The sequence below is a fragment of the Chiloscyllium plagiosum genome, unplaced genomic scaffold (assembly GCF_037043375.1).
Source record: "Chiloscyllium plagiosum isolate Xiang-an unplaced genomic scaffold, Cpla_swu_hap1 HiC_scaffold_48, whole genome shotgun sequence".
NCBI lineage: Eukaryota > Metazoa > Chordata > Chondrichthyes > Orectolobiformes > Hemiscylliidae > Chiloscyllium > Chiloscyllium plagiosum.
Genome location: NW_028270186.1, coordinates 13109221 through 13136920, shown reverse-complemented (window position 1 = coordinate 13136920; position 27700 = coordinate 13109221). Strand labels below are relative to the sequence as shown.

General features: G+C 41.0%; 1 protein-coding gene across 2 annotated transcripts in view; it reads left to right on the top strand.

The window, feature by feature from the left end:
* The window catches only part of LOC122543134 (secreted frizzled-related protein 1-like), a 110387-nt gene that overhangs the window by 2464 nt on the left and 80223 nt on the right, over positions 1–27700 (top strand). The window contains exon 2 of one of the 2 annotated variants that reach the window (XM_043681483.2): positions 15849–15926. In XM_043681483.2, coding sequence (XP_043537418.1) covers positions 15849–15926 — 78 coding nt within the window. Of the gene's footprint in view, positions 1–15845; positions 15927–27700 lie in introns of both variants that reach the window. The other variant, XM_043681482.2, reaches the window with a different exon arrangement.

Here is a 27700-nt window from a genome sequence, read left to right as displayed (position 1 = left end):
CCCCCTGACAATAATGAACAATGAAATGCTGTTGGCTTTCCAATCAGTGCCCCTGCTGGCCAGTGGAAACACTGGCGTTTCCGCCTTGCTGCGCACTTTGCAAAACGAGGAGGAAATTAGGATGTGTGGAAACCCATACGTCTTGGAGGGACAACTGTAGTATCGGCCTTTATTTAGCTCACAATAGAGTTTATCTGAGCCTGAAAAAAGAACACACCCAATGAAATGGATGTTTGTTTTTGTTTGGCTTTTCAATAAATGCTGTTGGATAATTGCTGTTCAGTAGTTAGTATTCAATTCAGATTTTCTAAACTTCTCCGTTTTCCCTCTGCTGAAGGCATTGGCTTCTTGCAAGGAGACGGGCTGGACGGCAATCGCATTCACTCCAGCCAAATGCCCATTGTGAGACTTGCTAATGTCTATGCAGGCGATTCTGCGTTTGACAGGCGTGCCTTCATTTGCCTAAGCCTGGGAATCCCTGCCTCGCTCCCCTTCTCTCCATTTTTGAGATGCTCTTTACAACCTACATTTTCGACCAAACGCTGGCCCACCTGTTCTCATCCCATAAAGTCTGTCCGATTGCCCTCTACAAAGCACCGTGGCACTTTCTAATATCAAAGGAGTTGCAAAACTGCTCACGGCACGAATTGGGCGTAGCAAAGTTACCGACTGTAGTTTGTTTCTATTGTAATGTGCAGTTGGAAAACTGGAATTTAGGTGGTCGACGTTTTAAAGCAAAAAGTAAGCCACGGTCTAGAGCCAAGTTAAAAAAAACCTCAATTTGATCTTATGAATTTGGTCTCGTCGAAATGTAACATTTATACTGAACCAAAAGATATTCTTTGCAGTTTTGTAGAAACTCTGACATGTAATTGAAATTGACGACGGTGATGAAGAATGCGATGGTACAAGATGTCATGCAGTCAGAAGAATGTTGTTTATATTTCACACAAAGTGACAGCTTGAACTGCTTAGCAGTCTGCAAGCGGAATGTTTATCTTGGCCGGGTTATGAAAGACGAATGAATAATTATTTACAGATTAGAATTTGGGTCCGTGAATGGGAGTGATAGCTGTAAATTAAACAGGGGCTTTATTGTTGCTTGCTTCACAGAACAAACTTTTGTGGGCATAAATGAAAGGGTGGAGTTTCTGAGCTGAATGGAATGGGTGAAGTGGGTGAAAATTGCACCTATTTCATAAAGTGCTTTTTGGAATGAATTTTTATTCCAACGAATTTGCATATCAATGAATGCTAAATTGCTGGGAACCAAAACATTTAGGTAGCATTTGAGGAGACCTCTTCATCAATTATTTTTTAGATATAGCCCTGATGCAATCGTGAGGTGAATTGATACCAAAGTGGCTTTATTGCTAAAATAAAGCATTTTAAATCACAATGTCAATTCCCTTCTTGCGAGCAATCTCGTTGTTAAACAACTAAAATGCCTTCTGGAAAGCTGATGATTCCTAATTTTGAGGAATACTTCTCATTTAGAGTCATAGAGCACAGAAACAGCCCCCTCTAGTCAACATGTCCTTGCCGACTAGATATCCCAATCCAATCTAGTCCCATTTGCCAGCACTTGGCTCATTTCCCTCTAAACCCTTCCTATTCATATACCCATCCAAATGCCTTTAAAATGCTGCAATTTTACCAGCCTCTACCATTTCATCTGGCAGCTCATTCCATGCACGCACCACCCTCTGTGTGAAAAGTTGCCCCTTAGGTCCCTTTTATATCTTTTCCTTCTCACTCTATACCTATACCCTCTAGTTCTGGACTCCCCCACCCCAGGGGAAAGACTTTGTCTATTTACCTTATCCATGCCCCTCATGATTTATAAACCTCTATAAGGTCACCGCTCTGCCTCCAAAGCTCCAGGGAAAATAGCTCCAGCCTATTCAGCCTCTCCCTATAGCTCAAATTCTCCAACCCTGGCAACATCCTTGTAAATCTTTGCTGAACCCTTTCAAGTTTCACAACATCCTTCCAATAGAAAGGAGGCCAGAACTGCACACAATATTCCAAAAATGGCCTAACAAATGTCCTGTATAGCTGCAACATGACCTCCCAACTCTGTGGCAAGTCTAAGAATATAATTTAAATAAAACTTTTCAAAACATACTGATTAGTATCTTCACATCCAAAAGATTAGTTTTCAAAGCAAGCTCTCAATTCTGATTAGTTATCTTGGGTTGCCAGCACTTTTGGGTTGAGTCAAGCTTTGAGCACAATGCATTTTTAACCTTGTTAACTCCTTTTTGACACAAACCCTGTCTGTTTTTCTTTGCATTAAAATTCCCTCCTACATTACATCAGAAGAAACTTGTCTGGAGTTGATGTTTTCTTTTCACTTTTTCCTTTGCAAATGATATCCAGCAAAGGATGCTGAGTTAAAGTTCCATGGAGACTGGGCACTATAATTCACCTGGCCCCATTAACTATGAGCTCAGCTAATTCAACAGGTCAATGCTGAAGTTGAGCGTGGGGTCTTCTCAATCTCATCATGCTCTTCCTCATTACAGAGCAGGAAGTGCTAGATGTCTTGAAATGGGTAAAGATGGATAAATCCACAGGACATCATCAGGTGTACCCTAGAACTCTGTGGGAAGCTAGTGATGTGATTGCTGGGCCTCTTGCTGAGATATTTGTATCATTGATAGTCACAGGTGAGGTGCCAGAAGACTGAAGGTTGGCTAACGTGGTGCCACTCTTTAAGAAGGGTAGTAAAGACAAGCCAGGGAACTATAGACCAGTGAGACTGACTTCGGTGGTGGGCAAGTTGTTGGAGGGAATCCTGAGGGACAGGATGTACATGTATTTGGAAAGGCAAGGACTGATTAGGGATAGTCAACATGGCTTTGTGCATGGGAAATCATGTCTCCCAAATTGATTGAGTTTTTTGAAGAAGTAACAAAGAGGATTGATGAGGGCAGAGCAGTAGATGTGATCTATATGGACTTCAGTAAGGCGTTTGACAAGGTTCCCCATGGGAGACTAGTTAGCAAGGTTAGATCTCATGGAATAAAGAGAGAACTAGCCATCTGGATACAGAGCTGGCTCAAAGGTAGAAGATAGAGAGTGGTGGTGGAGTGTTGTTTTTCAGATTGGAGGCCTGTGACCAGTGGAGTGCCACAAGGATCAATGCTGAGTCCTCTACTTTTTGTCATTTACATAAATGATTTGGATGCGAGCATAAGAGGTACAGTTTAGATTAGATTAGATTAGATTACTTACAGTGTGGAAACAGGCCCTTCGGCCCAACAAGTCCACACCGACCCGCCGAAGCGCAACCCACCCAAACCCCTATATTTATCCCTTTAACCTAACACTACGGGCAATTTAGCATGACCGATTCACCTGACCTGCACATCTTTGGACTGTGGGAGGAAACCGGAGCACCCGGAGGAAACCCACGCAGACACGGGGAGAATGTGCAAACTCCACACAGTCAGTCGCCTGAGTCGGGAATTGAACCCGGGTCTCTGGCACTGTGAGGCAGCAGTGCTAACCACTGTGCCACCGTGCCGCCCTCCTTAGTAAGTTTGCAGATGACACCAAAATTGGAGGTGTAGTGGACAGCCAAGAAGGTTACCTCAGATTACAACAGGATCTTGATCAGATGGGCCAATGGGCTGAGAAGTGGCAGATGGAGTTTAACTCAGATATATGCGAGGTGCTGCATTTTGGGAAAGCAAATCTTAGCAGGACTTATACACTTAATGGTAAGGTCCTAGAGAGTGTTGCTGAACAAAGAGACCTTGGAGTGCAGGTTCATAGCTCCTTGAAAGTGGAGTCACAGGTGGATAGGATAGTGAAGAAGGCATTTGGTATGCTTTCTTGTATTGGTCAGACTGTTGAGTACAGGAGTTGGGAGGTCATGTTGCGGCTATACAGGACATTGGTTAGGCCACTCTTGGAAAATTGCCTGCAATTCTGGTCTCCTTCCTATCTCAAAGATGTTGTGAAATTTGAAAGGGTTCAGAAAAGATTTACAAGGATGTTGCCAGGATTGGAGGATTTGAGCTATAGGGAGAAGCTGAACAGGCTGGGACTGTTTTCCCTGGAGTGTCGGAGGCTGAGGGGTGACCTTATAGAGGTTTACAAAATTATGAGGGGCTTAATAGGATAATTAGACAAAGTATTTTCCCTGGGGAGTCCAGAACTAGAAGGCATAGGTTTAGGGTGAGAGGGGAAAGATATAAAAGAGACTTAAGGGGCAACATTTTCACACAGAGGGTGGTACGTGTATGGAATGAGCTGCCAGAGGAAGTGGGTGCAGGCTGGTACAATTGCAATATTTAAGAGGCATTTGAATGGGTATATGAATAGAAAGGATATGGAGGGATATGGGCCGGGTGCTGGCAGGTGGGACTAGATTGGATTGGGATATCTGGTCGGCATGGACGGGTTGGACCAAAGGGTCTGCTTCCATGCTGTACATCTCTATGACTCACGTCATATTGGAGGTGCGGAGGTGCGAGAACAGGGGAAATCTGTTTCAATTCTTCAGCTGTCAACTGCACAAGGTACTGAGACCAACTGGAGCTCCATTCCAGTTGAGATCAGACAATGAATAGAAAATGTAAGCTATAACTTACATTGGGGAGCTGTAAGTTATAGCTCCCCAATGAATTGAACAATTGACAACTGAGCTATTGGGTTTTTCAATTGATACCATGGAAATGGCTGTTTGTGCCATGTAAAATCCCGAGTTGCGGTTATGGGAAATGGCAAAGGCAGTGATCCAATTATTTGACATTTGTTACTTATTTCCAGATGATGTGAGCCAATCCAGTTGGCTTAAATCCTGGTACAAGCTGCTTGAAACATTAAATGAGTTCTCCCTCCTTCGCTGGACACCAGCAGCAGTTTCCCAACAAGAAACTGATCATGGTTAAAAATATGACAACAGAGGAACTGTCATCTTCCATTTGCAGACTTGTTCAGTTCAGTGCAAAGTCACAAACAGGGTCAGCTACAACAAAAGCTTTTTTGAAGAAATCAATGAGGAGTCTCAATAAATTTTGGGTTAAGAATCTGTATTTCAAAATCTTTAAAATGTTGAAGTTGAAGTTTGTCTGTTTGCAGGCAGTGAATGCAATTTTTAAACGGGTCAAGGAGAATGAATTGTATTTCTTTTGCTTACTAGTCTTGTTAATTTGGTTATGTGTCACTCTTGATTTGACCAGCACAGCACAGTTTATGCATTAGGCATAAATATGTGTTCACATACATGCTGATGAATATACACTTGTATATTCATTAGCAAAATGTATACAGGTACTTATAAAGACATATCCATTCACTTATATAGCAATGAATGTAGATAACATACATATGCACACAGAAAGATCAATCTTACACAAGGACATACAGACACATGTACATTTGTAATCTATGATTTCCTTGTGTTTCTTTCTCAGCAATGAATATTTTGCATATTCCTTTTTGTGATTTCTAAATTACCTATAAAGTACATTGGGGGAAGGGGGAATAATTATGTTCAATTTTGGTAGAGAAGGCAGAGTCTTACAGCCATACCACAAAAGTAATAAGGTTCTGGTTTTAATCAAAGTGCAATGAGTGGATGTTCTGTTCATCAACTGACCTGCCTTAAGGTACTGTATAGAAAACAGTCTCACTTTTCAATGACAGTGTGTGGTTTGAAATAAAAACATTTGCAGAGATGTGGAAGCTTGGAGTGAATGGAAGTTAAAAAAATGCAAAAGGCAAGCTGATCTTCAAATTAAGAATCTTGCCTTGAGTCTATTTTCATAGTTGAATTTCCTGACTCTGGGTTGTTTATTTGTGGAATAGGGAAACAGAGTGTAATTGAAAGGATACATGAAAATATGACAAATATACAAGCTAAGTATGGAAGGTGTTTTCAAGGTAGTGGAAACCTGGAACACGTCCCTTGAAAGAATGTGGATTCTGGGACTGTTGGAGCTTTCGAGACTGAGGTAGATTTTTGTACAAGAAAGATTATTGGGATATGAAGTAATGCCGAGACAATGGAACAAATCAAGTAAGGTCTGGATGAATGGTCAAACTAGTCTCAGGGACTGAACGCTTGTTCTTAATGTTTCAGCATTGACAAGTCAGTCTGGTGTGGTGGGTTTGGGTTGGGTCAATGACATGGTTGCATGCAAGAGACAGCGCTGCTATGCCTTGTATTCACTATTGACAGAGAGTATCTAGTTAGGTGCATCATCTCAAACCTCAGAATCATACAGATGTACAGAATGAATTCAGTCATTCGTATTATTCAAATTGGCTTCTTGTTAAAACATTGCAAGACACAGAGCACTACATTTGCTGTCACAAAATGATTATGACAAAAGATGATGAAAGAGGAGGTCAGGGTGAGGGAAACGGAGGGAGAAAGATTATAAGTCGAAAGTGTGGTGCTGGAAAAGTACAGCAGATCAGGCAGCATCCAAGGAGCAGGAAAATCAATGTCTTGGGCATAAGCTCTTCATCAGGAATGGCTTGATCATGGGCTTGATGAAGTCCTGACGAAGGGCTTGTGCCTGAAAAGTTGATTCTACTGCTCCTTGGATACTGCCTGATCTGCTGTGCTTTTCCAGCACCATACTCTCGACTCTGCTTTCTAGCATCTGCAGTCCTCACTTTCTTTTAGGAGAAAGATTATAAGGCAAAGACTGTTGGGGGATAAATCCATCTGAGCTGAAGGCTAAGGAGAGAAATCCTTGTTGCATTGTTGATGATATTCGAGACACAGCATAAATGAACGTTGCTTAGCCCAAGCAGAAGTCATCACCTTCTCGGATTGACTTCTTGTTAAAACATTGCAAGACATAGTTCACTGCATTTGCCCTCACAAAAATATTATCAGAATAGATGAGGAAGATGATGATTCTATCACCAGTTGTTTCCCACCAGTTGAGTTCCTTGTGCTGTTATGGAGGCTGTGAAGTTTCTGTGCCGTCTGCTCTGGCATAAACTATCCAAATTAGTTTTGATGATGTTTCATATCTACTTCGAAATAGTTGCAAGATCCTACTGCTGATTTAGACAATGTAATTCCCTTAGACAAGGAGTGTTATTTGTGCACAAGTATTGAAGAATGTGTGATTGACAAACACCAAATTATTTTTCCATGCTCTTTTCCTGTTACACTGCACAAATTTCTTCTCTCCTGAACTTTTAACCTCACAGCGCATGTCTGAAGAGTGATGTTAAGATCAGCTTATCATCAGCTCACTGAAGGTCTGATTAGAAAGCCTTAAAGTAGGATGATGTGTGGAATAAGCATCACACCCTTAATGACATAGCATCGGAGGTGGTAAACCTGACAGGTCATCAAACAGAGAAGTAAATGTATCAGCATTCGTGATAAAACATTGAAATGTGTACTCAGATAGGAAACTACCTACTGAATCTTAGCACCCAAAACAGATGAATTGGGTTAAGTCAGATGTTAACATTCTTGAAATTGCAAACCTGAACCCAATCGTTTCTGGCCTCTCACTGCCATGATTAATGGAATTCAGTCAAGGAACTGGAGGAGGTAGAAGGGCTGCTTAAATATTTAAAAAGGTTGGCAGTCATTTATCAGTAATTCACAAACTGTTTCCCAATGTGATGCTATTTTAATGCCTCAGTCATCATACAACATCAGAGTCAAAATTGGGGACGTAATTTTGGCAAGTGGGGAGGCGAGGAGTGTTGGACGATGAGGGCTGTTGAACAGTTTCTGGGATTTAAAAAAAATTATTCATGGGATGTGGGCAGCATTGATAAATTGATGAGCATTTGTTGCCCATCCTACATTTTAATGGAGAATCTTGGACTGTAACAGTCAAGGGTGAGTAGGTATACTTACTGTGCTGTCAGGATGCAAGTTCCAGCATTCAGATCCAATGACAGCTAAGGAGTACCAATATTGCACCAAATCAGGATGTTGTGTGCCTTGGAGGGGAACTTGCAATTGCTGATGTTCCCAAGCAACTGCTGCCCTTGTATGTTATAGGTTGTAGAGGTCATGGCTTTGGGAGGTCCTGCCACAGGAGCCTTGGTGACTGGTTGCACTGCATTTGCAATGGGTATACACTACTGTAATTGTGCATCAGTGGTGATGGGAGTAAAAGCTGAAGGTGGTAATGGGGTACCCATCATGCAGGTTGCTTTGTCCTGGATGGTGTTGAGCTTCTTGAGTGTTTTTGGAGTTGCACCTGCCAGGCAAGTATGGAGTATTCCATCACACTCCTGACTTGTGCCTTATCAATGGTGGATGGGCTTTAGGAGTCAGAAGGTGAGTTACTCACTACAGATTCTTAGCTTCTCACCTGCTCTTGCAGTCACTGTAGTTATCTGGTTAGTCCCGTACAGTTTCTGGTAGCTAGAGACCTGTCAACTATGTGTGGGCTTGAGAGTTTCTAACCAGGGTGAATGTTTCAAACTGCTGAGGATGCCTTGAGAAAAAGTGAAGAAACACAATTTTTAAATGTTGTAGTTCTAAGTCGAGAGTGTAGTGCTGGAAAAGCACAGCAGATCAGGCAGCATCCAAGAAGCAGGAGAATCAACATTTCAGGCATAAGCACATCAGGAAGGGCTGATGAAGGGCTTATGCCCGAAAAATCGATTCTCCTGCTCCTCAGATGCTGCCTGACCTTCTGTGCTTTTCCATCACCATCCTCTCGACTCTGATCCTCAGCATCTGCAGTCCGCACTTTCTCCTATGCTGTGGTTCAAGCAGCAATGGAGCTTCAGAAATCCTCCACAGAATCAAGTCATGCTGACCAGTTGGGGGAGATGAAAAAAATACATTTAAAGAAACCTTAAAGTTGCAAAAACTCTGTCTAAGTTCTACAGCTGCCATTAATGCAATTCAGTGAGCAGACTGTTGCCTTTTACAGCATTGCAAGCTGGCTATGAAGAGAAGAAATTGACCGAGCACAATTGGTCAGAGGGCCTCCTTCTGTCCTGTCTGAATCCACAGAAATGTTCAAACAAACATAACAGGAGTGTTATGAAGCATCTCTGAAGCAGCTACTAAAATAATAAGTTTTCAGTTCCTGTTATAATGGATTCAGGAAGCAGAGTAGCAGGCAGAGTGATTCAACTCAAGGATTTTATCTTGAAAATTTATTCCTTTGTTTGACCTACAATCTTCCTCACTCAAAGATCATAGTGATCTGCCGCTCAGAAAAAGGCCTTTCAGTCAATCAAGTTTGTAACTGGTCAAAAACAAGCAACTAACTGTGCTCATTTCATTTTCCAGCACATGTCTCCTCGCTTTGCAAACCTTGGCATCGCAAATGCACATCTAAATGCCTCTTAAATGTTACAAGGGTTTCTGCCCCTACTGCACTTATACAGGCAATGAGTTCCAAACATCTACTAGCCTTTGAGTGAAAGGCTTCATTTCCTCTCTCAGCCTCCTGTCCCTTATCTAAAATGCATGCCCCCGGTCATTGATTTCTATCTCAAGGGGAAAAGTTCCTTCCTGTCAAGGCTAGCTATGTCCCTCATAATTTTAAACAATACAATCATGTCCTCCCTCAGGTCTCTGCTCTAAGGAAAACAACCACCGTATATCCAATCTTTCTTTATAATTAAAACTCTTGAGACCAGATACATCCTGGTAAATCTTCTCTCCACCCTTTTCATTTCCATCATTCTCAAAAAATGTGGATTCTAGAACTGCAAACAATAGTTTAGCTGTGGCCTAACTAATATTTTACACAGTTCCAACGCAACCTGCATGCTCTTAAACTCTATGCCTCAGCTTGTAAAGGCCAGTTTCCCATGTCCCTTATTCACTACTTTATCCATGTATTCTACTACCTAAAGGACAAGTGTACACAAACAGCAAAGTCCCTCTGATTCTACGTGCTGCCCAGGGTTCAACTGTGTCATGTCTATCATATCTTGTTTGTCCTGCCCAAGTGCAGCTCCTCTCATTTATCCAGATTGAATCTTATTTGCTACTGATCAGCTCATCTGACCATATCCAGTAAATTAAGGCTATCCTCCTTATTGTTCCCAACCAATTTTTGCATCATTCACAAAGTTACTGATCAGGCCTCCCATAGTCAAGTCTAAATGATTTATACATACCACAAACAGCAAGGGCCACAACTCCAATTTCTGCAGCACCCCACTGGACACAGGGTTCCAGTCACAAAAACAGACTTTGACCATAATCCTCTGATACCTGCCAACCGCCTCAACCAAATCTGATCCAATTCACCAAATTTCCTTTGATCCCCTAGGCTCTTACCTTTGCTCTTAGTCTCCCATGTGGGACCTTATCAAAAGCCTTGCTGACATCTAAGTTTGCATTACCTTCATCTACACACCTGGTTACCTCTTTGAAAAATTCAATCAAGTTGGAAAACATAATCTCCCCTGAACAAAAACATGCTGACTGCTCCTGATTAATCCCTCTCTCTTTACATGCAGATGAATTCTGTCCCTCAGAATTGCTTCCAAGAGTTTCCCCATCACTGAAGTTAGACTGACTGGCCTGTAGTTTCCTACTCTTCTCTTTGCTGCCTTCCTAAATGTCAGCACCACATTGGTTGTCCTCCAGTCCTCTGGCATCTCTTCTGTGGTCAGAGAGGAATTGAAAATCATGGCCTGTGCCCCTGTTATTTCCTCCCTTGCCTCACTCCACAGCTTCATAGGTGCATTGGGAGAGAATAAATGGGGAATTGTGCATTTGAAAACATTAGCACTCATGCACTGTTTCAGACATAGTGTGTATCGACGTAATCCAACGGTGACCATCTGTTTGTTGTAACATACAAAACAGTTTCATTTCGATGACATTTAATAAGCTGTGGAATGGAGATGGATTGCCATAATGAGCAAATGTGCCATAATGTAAGTGAGTGGGTGTGAAATGGGGATAGTATTTACATATCAAGACATCTTAATGGCCAAAGGATTTGAAATATATGAAAGTAGAAATACCGTTCATGAAATGAAATTAAATATGAGTTTAAATTATGCTCAAAAAATTGACATAACAATTGTATCATAATTTTTAAAATTACATTCATGGTAAACAATGTCAGAACTATTCTATACATTAATGTCATCCAACATAAGTGACATATGCTAGAATCCACCACAAAGCCACCATCTGAGCTGTGAATGAATATGTCAGATAGTAGATACTGGGGAGTTGACGTCAAGTGACCAATCTGATCTGTAGCTTCAGATATTGATTATCCAGCACCAAAGCTGCACAAATAAAAACTGGAAGAACTGCAGATAATGGAAATTTGAAACAAAAACAGAAATTGCTGGAAAATCTCAGCAGGTGTGACAGCATCTGTGGAGAGAAATCAGAGTTAACATTTTGGTCCAGTGACCCTTCAGGATTCAAAAGCTACACGTTTGTGGACATTAATGATACTTGAACGCCTTAGCTGGTTGAAAGCTTGACAATAGTTCATGGTTTCTAGAAGATGTTTGTGTTGTATCTCAAATTAACTGTCAAACTTCTTCAAAGTGTTGCATACGTTCAACATCTTTCGTAATCTCATGACATCGCAAAGCATGATTGAGCTAATGAAGTGACTGTGGTCACTGTTGTAATGTAGACAACTTAAAGGTTGCAATCTACAGTTGCAGCATCCATCTTTACAAACTGCAATGATGTTGGCAAAAATGTGCAGCACATCTTTACAAACTGCAGGGTTTCAGGTTACCTTGTAAATTGTTAAGAATAATTGAAGTACAAGAATAATGGTTTAGAGAATGTGAAGCTGCTTTCAATATACATACAAACACAACCAATATTTGCTTATCATCAGCTACTTTGTAGCCTGTACTTTACTGCCCCTCCTCCCATTCCTGTACACTGGCCGGCAGATGGTGCACCCATCATTTTATAAAGCCAGACTGCACTGCAGGATTTGTGGTTTTTATGGGTGCAGATGTATGACCCAAGAGAGAGGCAGGTAAAATAAACTAACATGTACCCTCATCGTACATTCCATGTCATCAGTATAGCCTATAGAATCTGTCAGCAGCGAATGACTTCGATAATAAATCACACTTAAGTAGCAAATGTGGCAGCAATATGCAGAGTAAGATATCACATGTGGCATATTGCTAGTGGCCTTATCAAACGAAAAAAATTGCTTCTAACTTGACAAGTTTTATCTACAATCTTTTCAGAGACATGGTATTTTAGACTTCCCATACTTTGTATGACAAAGTACTTCCGCCTTTCATCCCTTAGTGATCCAACTCAAAAACCCCTCCACCACAGGAACTGGTTGAACTTGCTAGGGCAATGAGCAAGATATATCATCCTGGCTTCAGATATCCTGGACAAATGTTACATTATGCATGGCAAGCTGCAACAAACAGCAATGAATAACTGACCACATCTTACATTTTTGGTATTGTTCAAGAGATTGAATCTTGCAAGGATACCAGGCACAACTCTCCTCCTTTTTAAAAAATAACACAATGAGATAACAATACCCTCTTGAGAATGCAAACAGGTCCTTGGTTTCATGTATTTGCCTGTAACAGGACACATCTGACAGTGCAGCTTGCCCTTCATACGGCATGGACTGTTGGCAAAAAAACTTCAAGTGTGCTTCTGAAATTCTACATGCAAAACAGAGGTTTGTATTTCCCTGGTGCAAACCATCCTAACCAATGGAAGCAGTCAATAATAGCACATGATAGAAATTGCTCTTTCTGGAAAGGTTTAGGCATTTTTGAGAGATAGAGTAAAGTCTAGATTAAGCCTGTCTTCCACAAGTCTTACACAAGCCTTCCTGATAAACATTAGTGTTAATCCAGCAATTTTCAGCTGGCAAAGCAGCAGAGATTCTGCACTTCCATTGAAAATGGCTGTGGCTTATTATTCGAGCAGTTGAGCATATTACTGGTTAATGACAGAACTCATGATAGCAGGTGAGGAGCTGGATTAATGCTAAAGGGATGAAAGCTCATGCCACTATCTGTCAGGCCTTTGTGGGAATCTTTTTCTGAGACCTAGCAAAATGGAATGTATGCAAGATTGTTTGAAGCACAATGTTTGGAGAGAGGGCTGGCAACTGGGCTGACTGCTCACAAAAGAGAAGTTCATCTTTCCCCTTGTGTCAATTTGCTTTGAGCACAACATCCACAGATACAAAACCACAGGGAATTTCCTCAAGACCAGCACAAACCTGATAGTGGATAAATATCTTTGCCAGGATTTGCCCCATTTGTCACCTGAGCTTTGGTCAATGAGTGGCACACCTCTCACAGGTTTTCAGCCAACATTATGGTGTGCACTGAAGAAAGAAAGATGTGCATTCAAGTCACACTTGCCACCACAATCAGAATGCTCAAAGCAATTTACCTGAAGTGCTTTGCAGAAATTAAGCCATTTTGAAATGAATGTCAGGTTGCAAACACAGCAGCTAGCATGCATCAATAAGGTTCCACTATTAACAATGTGATCGTGATCAGATAACGTTTTAGTGCGATGTTGTTTGGCGATTACATTTTGTCAAGGATTGGAATACATTGCCTGGGAGAGTGATGGAAGCAAATTCCATAGGAGATTTAAAAAGGGAGCTAGATGTCCATTTGAAAGTGATGAAGTTAGAGGGCAACGGAGATAGGGCTGGAGAGTGGGACTGGCTGGGTAGCTCTTTCAGGAGCCTGTGCAGACAAAATGGCCACCTTTTGTGGCCACCATTAATTCTAAGATTCCATGATTCTTTGACATCAGGAAAGTTCACCTGCTGTGCTTCAAAAGGAAGATGGAGCCTTGGTTTAACATTAATGCAAAATCATTTATCCAACACTGGAATTCTCCTGCACTACTGCAAAGCAGTGTCAGCTTTCTGTATGTTTTGCAACTTGAATCCAATCAGTCTTCTGACTCAGAGTGCTAACCCACTGAACCGCATTACCTTACAAATAACAGACAGGCAAACTGGGTGAAGCTGAGAGCCCAGCATGCAGACATGGATCAGACTCAGTGGAACCACTCTGTTTGACTGGTACGACAAGTTGTATACACAGGTGGTTCATACAAGGCTCTGTAATGGCTCCATCAACTGGTGTGTAGTGAAAGATGGATTGTGCTGAAGTGCAGGATTGCAGTTCTTCTGACAGACACCGCTCAGAGCTATTTATATCACATGCTGATTCAGTAGACCCAGCCTCTCACTGCATGCTGCTGTTTATTTTACTTGTCATGGACAATTTCACACTGAAGAAAGCAAAACTTGCTTCAACATTTGTTTTAATTCCCCACATCCCCACCAACGCTACCCTTAGGCGATTTTGTTATTTCTATCAACTGATGAAAAACATTTTCTCTTTGGCTTTCTTTTTTCAATGTTTTCAATTTTCCCCAGAATTATATTGTTTTTCTTTGCCCTTCTCCTACGTATGATGAGGAAAATTCTTCATGATAATTTTCAAAGGATCACTTTAATATGACCAAGCAGACAGAGGGGTTAATAAACAAAAACAATGAATGTGAGCCAGGAAAATGGTTCCAGACTAAAATTCCAGGTTTTCCTTGGGTAGGACCAGGGATGGGTGGTTAAAACACTTTCAAGTGGTGGGTTAGCATCTCAGCTATGTTTATGAACTGGAAGGCTCAGATCTAAACTGTATTATAAAGACTTAAAACTGTCTAGATTGAATTTCCAACAAATGCAAAGACCCAAAATTCATTGTGTTTCTGTGGCTCCAACATTACAATGGTGATTACTCTTCAATTGTATCTCACTGGCTGCCAAGTACTTTGAGATGTCCCAGGGTCATGAACACTGCTCACTAAGTGCAAGCCTTTCCATTGTACTGCAGGATGAATGCATCACCATATTGTCCTGAAACATAAACACCAGGAGAATCCTCACTCTCATCATCTACATGTGTTCACTATTCTCCTTCATAAGTGATGCGGGGAAAGTCACCATAATTGCCTTTGGGCTGTTTTGTTTCAATTTGTTCATGGGATGTGGAATGGCTGGATATGCCAAGATTGATGCCCATTTTTCATTCCCAGAGGGCACTTTACAAACAACTACATTGCTGTGCGTCTGGCATCACATGTGGGCCAGACGAGGTAGGGAAGCTAGATTTCATCCTCTGACAGGGGATCAGTGAATTCAATGATTTTTTACAACAAGCAACAGAGATTTCATGGATATTATTAGATGAGCTTTTTACCCTTGATTGTTTTTAGTTAAGTTCAAAATTCACCATGGCACATGGTGGGATTCAAACCCATTCTCCAGAACATGAGCCTGAGGCTCATTAATTATTACTCAAACGACATTACCAGGACACTAATGCTTCCCCAAAGTTTAGGCAGTGATCCTTGTTGAGAAGTTCAAGTCAGGTGAGCAGAGAACGCCCTGATCTGAGCAGTCCTTGTGTTCAAAAAGCTGGCTGACCCATGACATCTTGGCTGCCAAGGACAGCCAGAAATTTAGTGAGGTGCTTACATTCAGAGTTCCAGGGAGTGGGGTCCTTTAGGAAATTGGAATGAGGTAAAAGAAAATTCCAAGTAATAGGACAACTTGAGCTCTGCTTAATAATGACAAATGTCGTCTTTCAGTTTGTATTGAAAATCTCCTGGATGTTATACTGCTTCAGAACTGACTCCCTGTGAAGTAGAACCATTTCTTTTTGAACATGCTTTTTTTGATTGTTTGTTACCTTTATCCAAAAATACTGCTCCTAATCACATTGGAAAATGGATGTCTTATAATGAGATATATAAATGCAGATGATTTTATTGTATGAATGCCTCTGTGTACTAAAGAGTTCCTGTTGTTTCTCACCCCATCTGTTCTGACTGACAAAAACATTGGTTTGCTTCTTTCCAGCAGCATCAGAAGTGTGTCCACCGTGTGACAATCAGATGAATACAGACATTATTCTGGATCACCTCTGTGCAAGTGAATTTGGTAAGTTGCATCTACCTTTATTGGACTCAAACAAATCTGCGAGTAACCTTTTCTCAGATGCATTTTTATTTCACCAAGTTAGTGTCAGAATTTGTCCGGTGTCAACGATTTTGAAATACTTTTCAAATGAGTTCCATCTTGCCTTTACCACTTTGAGGAGTGAATTTCAGAATTTGTTTTACAGTTTTGGTCTGCAGGAATCAATGAAGATATATTTCTGACAGGTAAAAGGGTGTTTATTCTTTTTAAATCTCCAGTGAATAAGCACATATTTAGGGACTGTGGTTGTGTTTTTTGCCTGGAGCACTGAGGTGAATGAACATGCCCTACTTTATCTGCTTGGGTGCAGCCTGCACTATTGACTCAACTGTCTTTCCTTGCAAAGGCCATTTCATAGAAGATCCAGACCAGGATTTTACCTATTAGTGTCTTGGTGCAGCTCTCCTTACATGCAGCAGCATGGTGTGAATAGATCTTGCCATGTTGCCAGCAATCTGGAGACATCCAAGATTGGAATGTGAGCAGGTGCTTTGAATCTTTCCATTTCTAAGAATTGTTTTTGAACGCGAGCTCTCAGTGAGCATTATAGCAGGTATTTGAGGGAAATATGCGTGGAACTTCTTTTGGGCACAAATTGCGGGGGCATTTCAAAGCGCTTCATGACTAGTTTGACTAGTTTGACATTTAAGAGTGAAGGGCTTATGCCCGAAACATCGATTCTCCTGCTCCTCGGATGCTGCCTGACCTGCTGTGCTTTTCCAGGACTACACTCTCGACTCTGATCTCCAGCATCTGCAGTCCTCACTTTCTCCTGGTTTGACATTCAATCCCTATTGTTACAAGATAAACCCAGCAGCTATTTTAAACCGTCAAGGACAACAGGCAGCAATGAATGAAAAGGAATATAAATGAACAAAAGAAAGGTAAATGAGCAAGGCTCCAGGAGATCTCATGTTTTTCTTCACATCATGACACAGGATTACTACCAATGATCCAAACAGGGAGCAGGGCCTCAGTTAATGCCTCTGAGATTGCAATACACCATCAGAACAGGGAATCACACTCAATTTTTGATGTTGTGTTTAAACTCACAAGAGATGATTCAGACACAATTATGCTCCCAACAGAGACAAACTGACACCTGGACAACTACTGAGAGAATGTCCTTGCTCCCTGAAGCAGTAATGGGAATTAGGAGCACTGAAAGGTTGGCTTGGAGCTTGCAAACTTGAGGCAAGTTCCATTTCCGTTGCCTTCTAGATGAGGGATGGTTGAGGATCATGAAAGAAGCTATTGGCAATTCTTATCCATTTTGAAAGATTTATCATTGCTTCAATAGCTTTATAAATTCCCGACGGTGATCTAATGTTCCTCCTGTCCGTTGTACTGTTAATCTTTTCTCTTTTGTCATCCCTTCCTGTGTCTGATATTTGTAGTTTTTGATGCAGATCTCCTTCACACTCTCACAGCTTCTGCTTCCTGTAGAAATCTCTGGGCAACCACAACAATGTCCTTCAGGAACTTGCTCTGGTTCACTAGTCCTCGAGTAATGTATCGTGATAGAACCAGTGCCCGTGACTGAGTGGAAAGTTGTGAGAATGGGGAGGGCAGCAGTGGAGCAAGAGGGATTGGGGAAATCAGAACGCAAGCCTCTTTGACCCTTAGCACATGTTGAATGTGAAGGGATGCAACAAGGCATGTTGGTTTAGTTATTTATTTATCAATTCTTAGGATGCGGGAAGCAATGTGCCCTCTAAGCTGCATGGTCATGCAGTTGTTCCAATGCATTGACTTGAGGTTTCAATGCCACACATCGACCTCCAAGGTTCATGTACCAAAAAAAATGGTATTGGTGGGAAATATTGCCCTTCAGAATATGAGATTTATTTTTGAATGGCTGCATTCTAGGTCATAATGATGGCTCAAAACACATTATTGTTATTTGGGAAAGTGAATACTAAAGCGGAGGGATAATGAATTTTAGTTTTCTGTGGTCTGACTTGTTATTTTATGAAAACTCAGAAGGCCATTTGAAAACAATGTTTACAATATGTCAAATAACTTTAGCTAAATGACCAGCAAGTCACCAGGAGTGACAATTGCTACAATGTTTGCTGAATTAGGTTTTATGAGAGATGGAAGGGGGTCAGAAACAAATGTGAAAAGGGGACAGTTATTACAGCACAGATGTTGTTTTATCAGTTTCCAAGAGGTCAAATCTGTGGAAGACATAAGCTGAGGAATCCATTTTACATAATAGTGAGTTTGCAGATTGGTTTTGGAGAGTCTTGAGGACAAGCATTAACTGAAGAAAATAAGATTGTGAACATGGAGTAATTGCTGAAAGGAAACTTATGACAGTGTATGAATTGAGTGGAAAGTTTTAGCAATTCATTACTGAGATTTGAGCATCTTTAAGGAAATTGCAGGGATAGAAAGCATGAATATTTCATTCTGATATTTAGAATGAGATCAGTCCAATTTATACTATTGAGTCTCATGAAGTTTGTGATTTTGTTTTATGCAATGAATTGCTTTTCTTTTTTGTTAAAAGTATATTTACAGTCTCCTGTGAATGTCCTCAGCGACTGACTTTAATAGTAAACAAAAAAAAAACAAAACATGCTATCCATCAAGCAGCTTTTGATCTGGGATCTCACTTATCCATTATTGCTATCAGCTGGGATCCTAGCAACATGCAAGGACTTTGACCCAACGATGATGAAGAAACAGCAGTATTATTTGAAGTGAGCACATGCGTGATTTAGAGAAGATGGTGTACCCATGCACCTTTTCTGAGCATATGTGTATGTGGGTGTCATTGTGGAGTGTGGAGGGGGAAATGGTATTGGAGAGTGAAAGAAGCATGACTGATGAGCAGGTATGTTCATATGCAGTCAAGCTAATTGTGGTCCTTGTGGCTCATGGAAATTATATTCCACTGAAATTTTATTTTCTTATCTGCAGTTCAGAGGCTTGCTTTGCTGCAATTTGATTGGGTAGATTTCACCTTTCATGCTACAGAATGAGCCCTGTTAGGAAAAGTAAGTAATTATGAAACAGAAAAAGTGTCGTTAGAACTAATAAGAAAACTGTCAAATATTCATACTAGCTTGAACTCAACAAAATTGCATAGCTTACGATTAGAAAGAAAATGATCACATTTCAGCTGAAGAAAATGGACTGAAACATCCAAATCTCTGTTGGTATCAATGTTATCTGATTAGGCTGATGCAGAAGATAATCTGTGCAGTTTGTTAGATCTCTCTGCTTTGCTAATATCTTGACAGATTTTTCGACTCAGAACATGGAGATTTTGTTCACCAAAGGGTACTAAATGAGGTAGGAGAAAGTTGAGTCTATGGAGTGAGTTTGCAGATTGCCCATGGCCTCAAAAGATAGTAGAAGAGCCTCAAGGAGCTGGCTTGCTTCCTCCTATTCTGATGTTCATCACTTCTGACACTCAGACCAATGATACAAAAGGTAGTACTAGTCTGAATCATAGCTTTCTTTCTTTATTTGCTAACGTAAATGACCAATATTTTTAAACAAAACTAATGCACTGCCAAGAGCTTCCTGAAATTTATTTTTGTATTTAAACCGGGATTTAACAGAGCTAAATGTTTGTTTGCAGAAATCAGAAGTGTCACTTCAATTAAAATGGTGCTGCAGGAATCACATCTGTCTAACAGTAAACCATTTCTGTTTGACAGAGCCTCGGAGACCGAAGTTTATTAAAGTGTGATTTTAACAGTTTGGTAGCCGATTGCATCAGACAGGTTGCATTTATTTTGGCCCTGCTTTTCTTTATTCACTGACAGCAAGTAGGTTTTCAAGGTTTTGCCTGTGAACTCTTCCCACAGTTTTTAGATATTGGCTGCCTCCAATTCTATCACCATGAGTTTTCCCTGAAAGAATTCATCTGTCACCAAATTCTACTTTACTCTGAAAGACTGACAATATTCTGAATTTGGCTAAAGATTTATTATGTTGAAAATGAATTCTATCTTAGCTGCTGATTTCTTTATTGATCAATATCAGTTCGCTCCCCCTCTCCTTTTGAAGAGGTGCAGGAATTGACCACGCTCCAGTACCTTGCTCAAGTGGATATACACATGAGCCAAGCTGGTGACAACAAACTTTTATTTCACACTTTCTCATGTGCACGGTTCAACAAAGTCTTCCAGGAAAAAGGAAGTAAAGGAATTGGATGCTGGTCCCTAGAAAAGCAGTTAAGATGAATGACTGAAGATCAACAAAATGGATGGTAAAGAAATAAGGGAAGGTTTAAGTGATTTGGGTGACTGAAATCTCTCATAACAATGATACAGAGAAATGAGGGAAGGATTCATACAGGACCAGTGTTTAATGATTGAGGGATGCATTCATTGAAGTGAGTGCACATGGAGGAATGGATTAATAGATTCCAGTGAATGTAGTGCAAGTTGAAATTAAATTTACAACAATCTGAATGAGAGAATGCGCACTGCTTGACGACATTTGCTTCAGAGCTTTGCATTGTATGTTTAAAAGCAGACGTGTGCCATATTTTTCAGTGCACCCTAGATAGGGTCATTTCATGGAGATTGGCTTTCTCATTATGGAGGGGTAAGATATAAGACTTAAACTTGTGGGTGACACCCTCTAACAGATGTTTTAATGACCACTGGTCTGGATGCAGTGTGCCTTAAGTAATGTAGGAGTCAATCCTAGTCCAATTTTGCAAATGAGTCTGAGATAGATGTTGAGCTATAATTAAAATATGCAATAAGCCTAAGATCAGTTTCCTGCCTTTACATTTATAGGAAGAACAATAATGAATGTGGTGGGCAACACATGAGTGATGTAGAATGAGCATGAACCTTTCATGGCCACACGAGACAGACAGATCTGATTTCATACCTATAAGCACTGTATAGGAAAGTGATCCAGACTTGAAAGTTCCTTGATACCTATTCTTGCCTGTTTCTGATCTCAGCCAGCATTGAGCTGCTACAGTTAAATGGAACCTCATAAACCCGTCATCCCCAACATGTTAAACATCTCAAATGTCCATACACGGTGAACAACCCACACTGCAGCAAAGAGCATTATGTCAGGTCCCTGGCATCTTTATGGAGGTCCAGCTCTGGTCAACAATGGTTGAGAGCAGGATATATCTGGTCTGGGACCCAAGTCAAATCAAGTTGACCATCATCTATGAATTGAACATGCAAGGAAGAAAGACCAGAGAAAGAGGAACTACTGCAACCCTCAAAAAAAGAAGCCAGCACTCCATTGCTGCACTTGGAACCTTTCAGTTCTTATTGAGGGACTTGGAGATTTGGAGAAATCAGAAGTGTGGCAGCAGTTTCTTCATAGTCAAAGTAATTAAATTTAACCCAAGCAAGTGACTGCAATTTTGACAAATTAATTTGGACCAATTGTGCTGCATACAGTTTGTAACCATGAAAAACTGTTTCACACTGAGCAGTATTAAACATTTTTCTTTTGTTCTTTTACTCATGCTGGATTTGAAAAAAAAGAAAAATTCAGTGTAAAACCCACAATGTTTTATTTATCTCAGACACAGTTTAGAGTAGTTAAATAAATCACTCTTGGATCTTGTAACAGCGCCAATGTATGTTTAGCTGAGAACAAGTAACACTCTTCCTTTCAAGACCTTCTGTCTTATCTTTGTCTAAACAGGGATGAACTGGCAGCTGTCTGCAGACAATGGCCAATCTGGCTTGGGCACAAGTTGTGGCACCAGCTTATTCGGTTGAAATCAATTCTTTCCTACTCCCACCACTGGAATTTGTTTTATACACTCATGGGGCGTTGCCTGGGCCAACATTTGTCGCTCATCCCTACTTGTCCTTGTGAAGGTGGTGGTGAGTTGCCTCCTTGAACAAATACAGAGAGTGTCTACTGGCCTTGAACATATTTATCGAGCTCAGCGCAAAATGGGAAATCAATATTGAACCTCTTTATCTCAATCTCCTTGGGGTATAGTGCCAAAGGCATCGTCAATAGCCATGATTGGATTTGGCATGATTGATCATTGGTGGTGCATTCTGCACCAAGGTGTGGTCCATCCTTAATGTAAGTCTTGGTTTGTTCCTGCCCTCATCATGTTGAACTAGTTGGTTGTCCTGATCTGTTCTCCAATTGCAATAGTTCTGATGTAGGCATGGTAAAGTCATTTCAACTCTTCATTTATATTATATAGGTTATTCCAGTCTAATATAGAGGGCTACAGCTCTAATATTTCCCCTTGAGACACTTTCATTTAAAGTTCTGCATACATTATGATAGACAATAGACAATAGGTGCAGGAGTAGGCCATTCTGCCCTTCGAGCCTGCACCACCATTAAATATGATCATGGCTGATCATCCTTAATCAGTATCCTGTTCCTGCCTTATCTCCATAACCCTTGATTCCACTACCCTTGAGAGCTCTATCCAACTCTTTCTTAAATGAATCCAGAGTCTGGGCCTCCACTGCCCTCTGGTGCAGAGATTCCACACAGCCACCACTCTCTGAGTGAAGAAGTTTCTCCTCATCTCTGTCCTAAATGGTCTACCCTGTATTTTTAAGCTGTGTCCTCTGGTTCAGCACTCACCCATCAGCGGAAACATGTTTCCTGCCTCCAGAGTGTCCAATCCTTTAATAATCTTATATCTCTAAATCAGATCCCTTCTCAGTCTTCTAAACTCAAGGGTATACAAGCCCAGTCGCTCCAGTCTTTCAGGAATTGACCTCGTGAACCTACGCTACACTCCCTCAATAGCCAGAATGTCTTTCCTCAAATTTGGAGACCAGAACTGCACACAGTACTCCAGGTGTGGTTTCACCAGGGCCCTGTACAGCTGCAAAAGAACCTCTTTGCTTCTATACTCAATCCCTCTTGTTATGAAGGCCAGCATGCTATTAGCCTTTTTCACTACCTGCTGTACTTGCATGCTTACCTTCATTGACTGGTGTACAAGAACACCCAGATCTCTTTGTACTGCCCCTTGACCTAAATTGATTCCAATTAGGTAGTAATCTGCCTTCCTGTTCTTGCCACCAAAGTGGATAACCATACATTTATCCACATTAAACTGCATCTGCCATGCATCTGACCACTCACCTAACCTGTCCAGATCACCCTGTAATCTCCTAACATTCTCCTCACATTTCACCCTGCCATCCTGCTTAGTATCATCAGCAAATTTGCTAATATTATTACCATCTTCTATATCATTAACATATATTGTAAAAAGCTGCGGTGCCAGCACTGATCCCTGCGGTACCCGACTGGTCACTGCCTGCCATTCCGAAATGGATCCGTTTATCACTATTCTTTGTTTTCTTTCAGCCAACCAACTTTCAATCCAAGTTAGTACTTTGCCCCCAATACCATGCACCCTACTTTTGCTCACTAACCTCCTATGTGGGACTTTATCAAAAGCTTTCTGAAAGTCCAGTTACACTACATCTACTGGATCTCCCTCATCCATCTTCAGAGTTATATCCTCAAAAAATTCCAGAAGATTAGTCATGCATGATTTCCCCTTCATAAATCCATGCTGACTCTGACCTATCCTGTTACCACTATACAGATGTGTCTTAATTTCATCCTTTATAATAGACTCCAGCATCTTTCGCACCACTGAGATCAGACTAACTGGTCTATAATTTCCTGCTTTCTCTCTGCCACCTTTCTTAAAAAGTGGTACAACACTAGCCACCCTCCAATCCGCAAGAACTGATTGCGAATCTATCGAACTCTGAAAAATAATCACCAACGCATCCACGATTTCTCGAGCCACCTCCTTCAGTACCCTGGGATGTAGACCATCAGGCCCTGGGGACATATCAACCTTCAGACCTAACAGTATCTCCAACACCAATTCCTGGCAAATATAAATTCCTTTAAGTTCAAGTCCTTCAGCCACCGTTACCTCAGGGAGATTGCTTGTGTCTTCCCCAGTGAACACAGATCTGAAGTACCAATTCAATTCTCCTGCCATTTCTTTGTTCCCCATAATATATTCCCCTGTTTCTGTCTTAGAGGGCCCAATTTTAGTCTTAACCATTTTTTTACCTTTCACATACCTAAAAAAGCTTTTACTATCCTCCTTTATATTTTTGGAGAGTTTACCTTCGTACCTCATTTTTTCTCTGCGTATTTCCTTCTTAGTAATCCTCTGTTGTTCTTTAAAAGCTTCCCAGTCCTCCGCTTTCCCACTTATCTTTGCTATGTTATACTTTTTCTCTTTTAACTTTATATGTTTCTTAACTTCTCTCGTCAGCCACAGCCACTCATGCCTCCTCCTAGGATCTTTCTTCCTTTTTGGAATGAACTGATCCTGCATCTTCTGCATTATACACAGAAATATCCGCCATTGTTCCTCCACTGTCATCCCTACTAAGGTATTGCACCATTGAACTTTGGCCAGCTCCTCCCTCATAGCTCCATAGGTCCCTTTATTCAATAGAAATATTGTCACTTCCGATTGTACCCTCTCCCTCTCAATTGTCAGGTACAACACAGACTGAGACATTCACTCTCTTACTCCACAGTGACATCTTTATATTTTAAGAACACACTCCAATGTTCTTTCCAACACTTCCATTATGTTTTGTTCTGCGGTCATCCAGCAAGACTGTCCCAGTCCTCTGATAGTGCTGCCAAGGAAGAAAAATGACCCTTTTTTTGTGTGTGGGAAAGGCTCTTGCATTCAGTCTTTGACTATCTTGGAATGCAAGGTTACAACAATGGAAATGCAAGTGCCAATCTGAATGTTGCCAGTGTTGGAAAACAAATTGAATAAGGAATCAAAATAAAGAATCCTTCAAAGTACAACCACTAGACCTGGGTGACAATCTGACACCAACTTATTGGGGTCAGTCAGGAAATAATATACATCGCCTCTGAATCATGTTTGACACATTGAAAGGATGCCTTCCCAGTGATGATGAGACAATACCACATGAAGTTACACAGAGTATCTTCCACAGAAAAAGGTTACTTGACTCATCTAGTCAATACCTTCTCCTTCTCCTCTCTTCATTTCAGCTAATTCACATATCGTTCTCATCATTTCTCCCTCATGCTGTCTCGACACCCCTAAAATCCATCTGTACCATTCAAGTCCTGTGTGGTCGCACATTTTAAACTCTATTTGGCTGAAGAATGTTTGCACGAATTTCCTTTTGCATTGTTTGGTACTGCTCTCACATTTATCCCTTCAAATGTTGGTGATGAATTGAGTTGAATATATCCCGATGTAGTTATTATTTTCCTTTATATTCTTGGCTCCAGTCCTGAAGGTGTCGACTCCTCGCTGTACATATCCAATGGTGCCAGTTGCTTTTAGGATGATTCATCCAGGTGGCCAGACTTCATTCATGAGTGCTGGCAGAAGTTTGGATCCTGGCAGTATTTCCTTGTGCCAGGCAATATTCCAGTTCTGATGGAAAATTTCACTCTGCTTCTCCACAGATGCTGTCTGACCTGACTGTTTCCTCCATTTTCTGTTTTAATTTCAGCATTCTTGTGAACCTGTACTGTCCCCTGTCTATTGTACCAACATTCTTCTGTGGTATGGAGCACCATGCTGCACAAAGATGTGCTCTTAATATTTGAAAGGCTTGTCAGAATGTCACTCATAATGTATCTGGAATTCTTAAAAATGGTCTGCACAACTTTCCACTACAAAGATCATACCAGAAAACTGCCTCTCAAATGTTCCACAAATCAACTGAAAGAGAAAGGAATCTGAAATTTTTAGAAATGTTTGCGATAATGTTTTCAACACCTTTTCCTCTCACAAAGCATAAAAATTGTCCAGATCTTACTTTTAGTCCCGACTTATTAAAACTTTAGATTGCAATGTGAAACAGTGTTGATGTCCATGAATTTGAGTGCCCCGATATCAGTTGTTTGATCTCTCACAGCAGTGATGCAAAGTCCCATTGTTTTGCAATGACCTCTTGGCGAAGAGGGTCAGTTCATGCTGTGTTCTTGACTGTGAAACAGAAAGCACTGGAAATACCCAGGAGATCAGATTAGACCTGCTGTTGGAGGGTATGAGCTACAGAGAGAGGGTAAATAGGCTGGGGCTATTACCATTGGAGTATTGAAAGCTGAGGGGTGATTATTTAGAGAGGCATGGGTAGAGTGAATAGACAAGGTCTTTTTCCTCGGGTGGGTGAGTCCAAAACTAGACGGCATAGGTTCAAGGTGTCAGGAGAAAGGTTTAAAAGGGACCTAAGGGACAAATGTGTGAAGAGGGTGGTGTGTGTATGGAATGAGCTGCCAGAAGAAGTGGTGGATTACAACATTTAAAAGGCAACATTACAACATTTAAAAGGCATCTGGCTGGATAGATAAATGAATAGGAAGGGTTTAGAAAGATGTGGGCCAACTGCTGGCAAATGGGACTGGATTACTTTAGAATATCTGGTTGGCATGGACAAGTTGGACTGAAGGGTCTGTTTCCGTGCTGTACATCTCCATGACTCTATGGTAGATCCTGACTGACTTGCTGAGCAATAGCAGCATGTTCTATTCATATTCCAAATTCCCAGCATTCGCATTATTGCTTCCTGACCGTTGCTCAGCAAAGCGCATCCAGACTGTTTGTGGGTGTGGACCATGAAGAAAGAAATGGCTCTGGCTCAGTCTGGATTCCCAACATCCCCAGTTTGGGTTCAGACATGAGGATTGGCACCATATCCCAGCATTAGGCTCACCCTACCAAAAATCAATCACTTCATGATTGAGAGTGGAAATTACAAGAGTTTAACTGTATTTTACCTGGAGGAGTTGGGTACAAGAGTGAGACATTCAGCCCTTTAAACCTCTTTTATCATTCAGTTTGATTTTGGCTGATCTGTACTTTAACTGTATTCTTCTATCTTTGTTCCTTTTTTCTTGACAAGTGAGTATGTCCTGTTAATAATGTGTATAATTTGAGTAAAGTGTCATTCTTAAAGCAGTTTCACATAGTATTCAACTAACAGTGATGAGCTCTGAGTGTGCAGACACTAAAGGGTTTGTGATTTTTATGCAAAGTCGTTGATACAGTCAGGGAGGGAATGTTCTCAGAAAATAGGTATTGGAATCAAGAGCGAAATGTTGAGTGAAAAGCTGTGCTCAGGCCCATCAGAATAATATGTACACCCAGACAATGGAAAGAATGAGCCACACACCAGGTATTTGGCATTATTTACATACCCCTGGAAGGTTCAGGTCAACGGGTTAGGACTGGACAGGCGCAGTGTACAAGCACCCGTCTGCTTAGTGACCAGGACCTGATTCATGCCCAAAGCAAAGGGATCAAGCTCTTCACTGTAGTCCATGAATGTTATTTTCTCTTTAATTTTCCAGTTAGGTGTTAAAGTGGGGCACTGTCTGTTTTCTCAAGTGGGACTGTTTCAGGTGAGCTTTCCCTAGTGCCTTGACCAGGATTTGTCACACAACCAATAGACATAAAAAAGTAGATTTTCTGGTGGTCATTATCTCTTTGCAGTTATTTGGAAGTTTACTGTGTGCAAATTGGTTGGCTCAGGTCTCCATCACAGCAGTGACACTAGGTTGATTGTGAAAGCATTGGTAATGCTAGGTAAGTGCAAATTCATTCTTTTTTGCCTTCTACTGAGAATAGCCTTTGCTCAACCGCAGTTCACACAAGCAAAATTTCCAACTCGTGACATGGTCGGAGACAAGAACTGTGAATAAGCACAGAGGTGTGAAATGTTTCAGAGACTAGAAGTGTTGTGGCTGAACAAACATGGAGC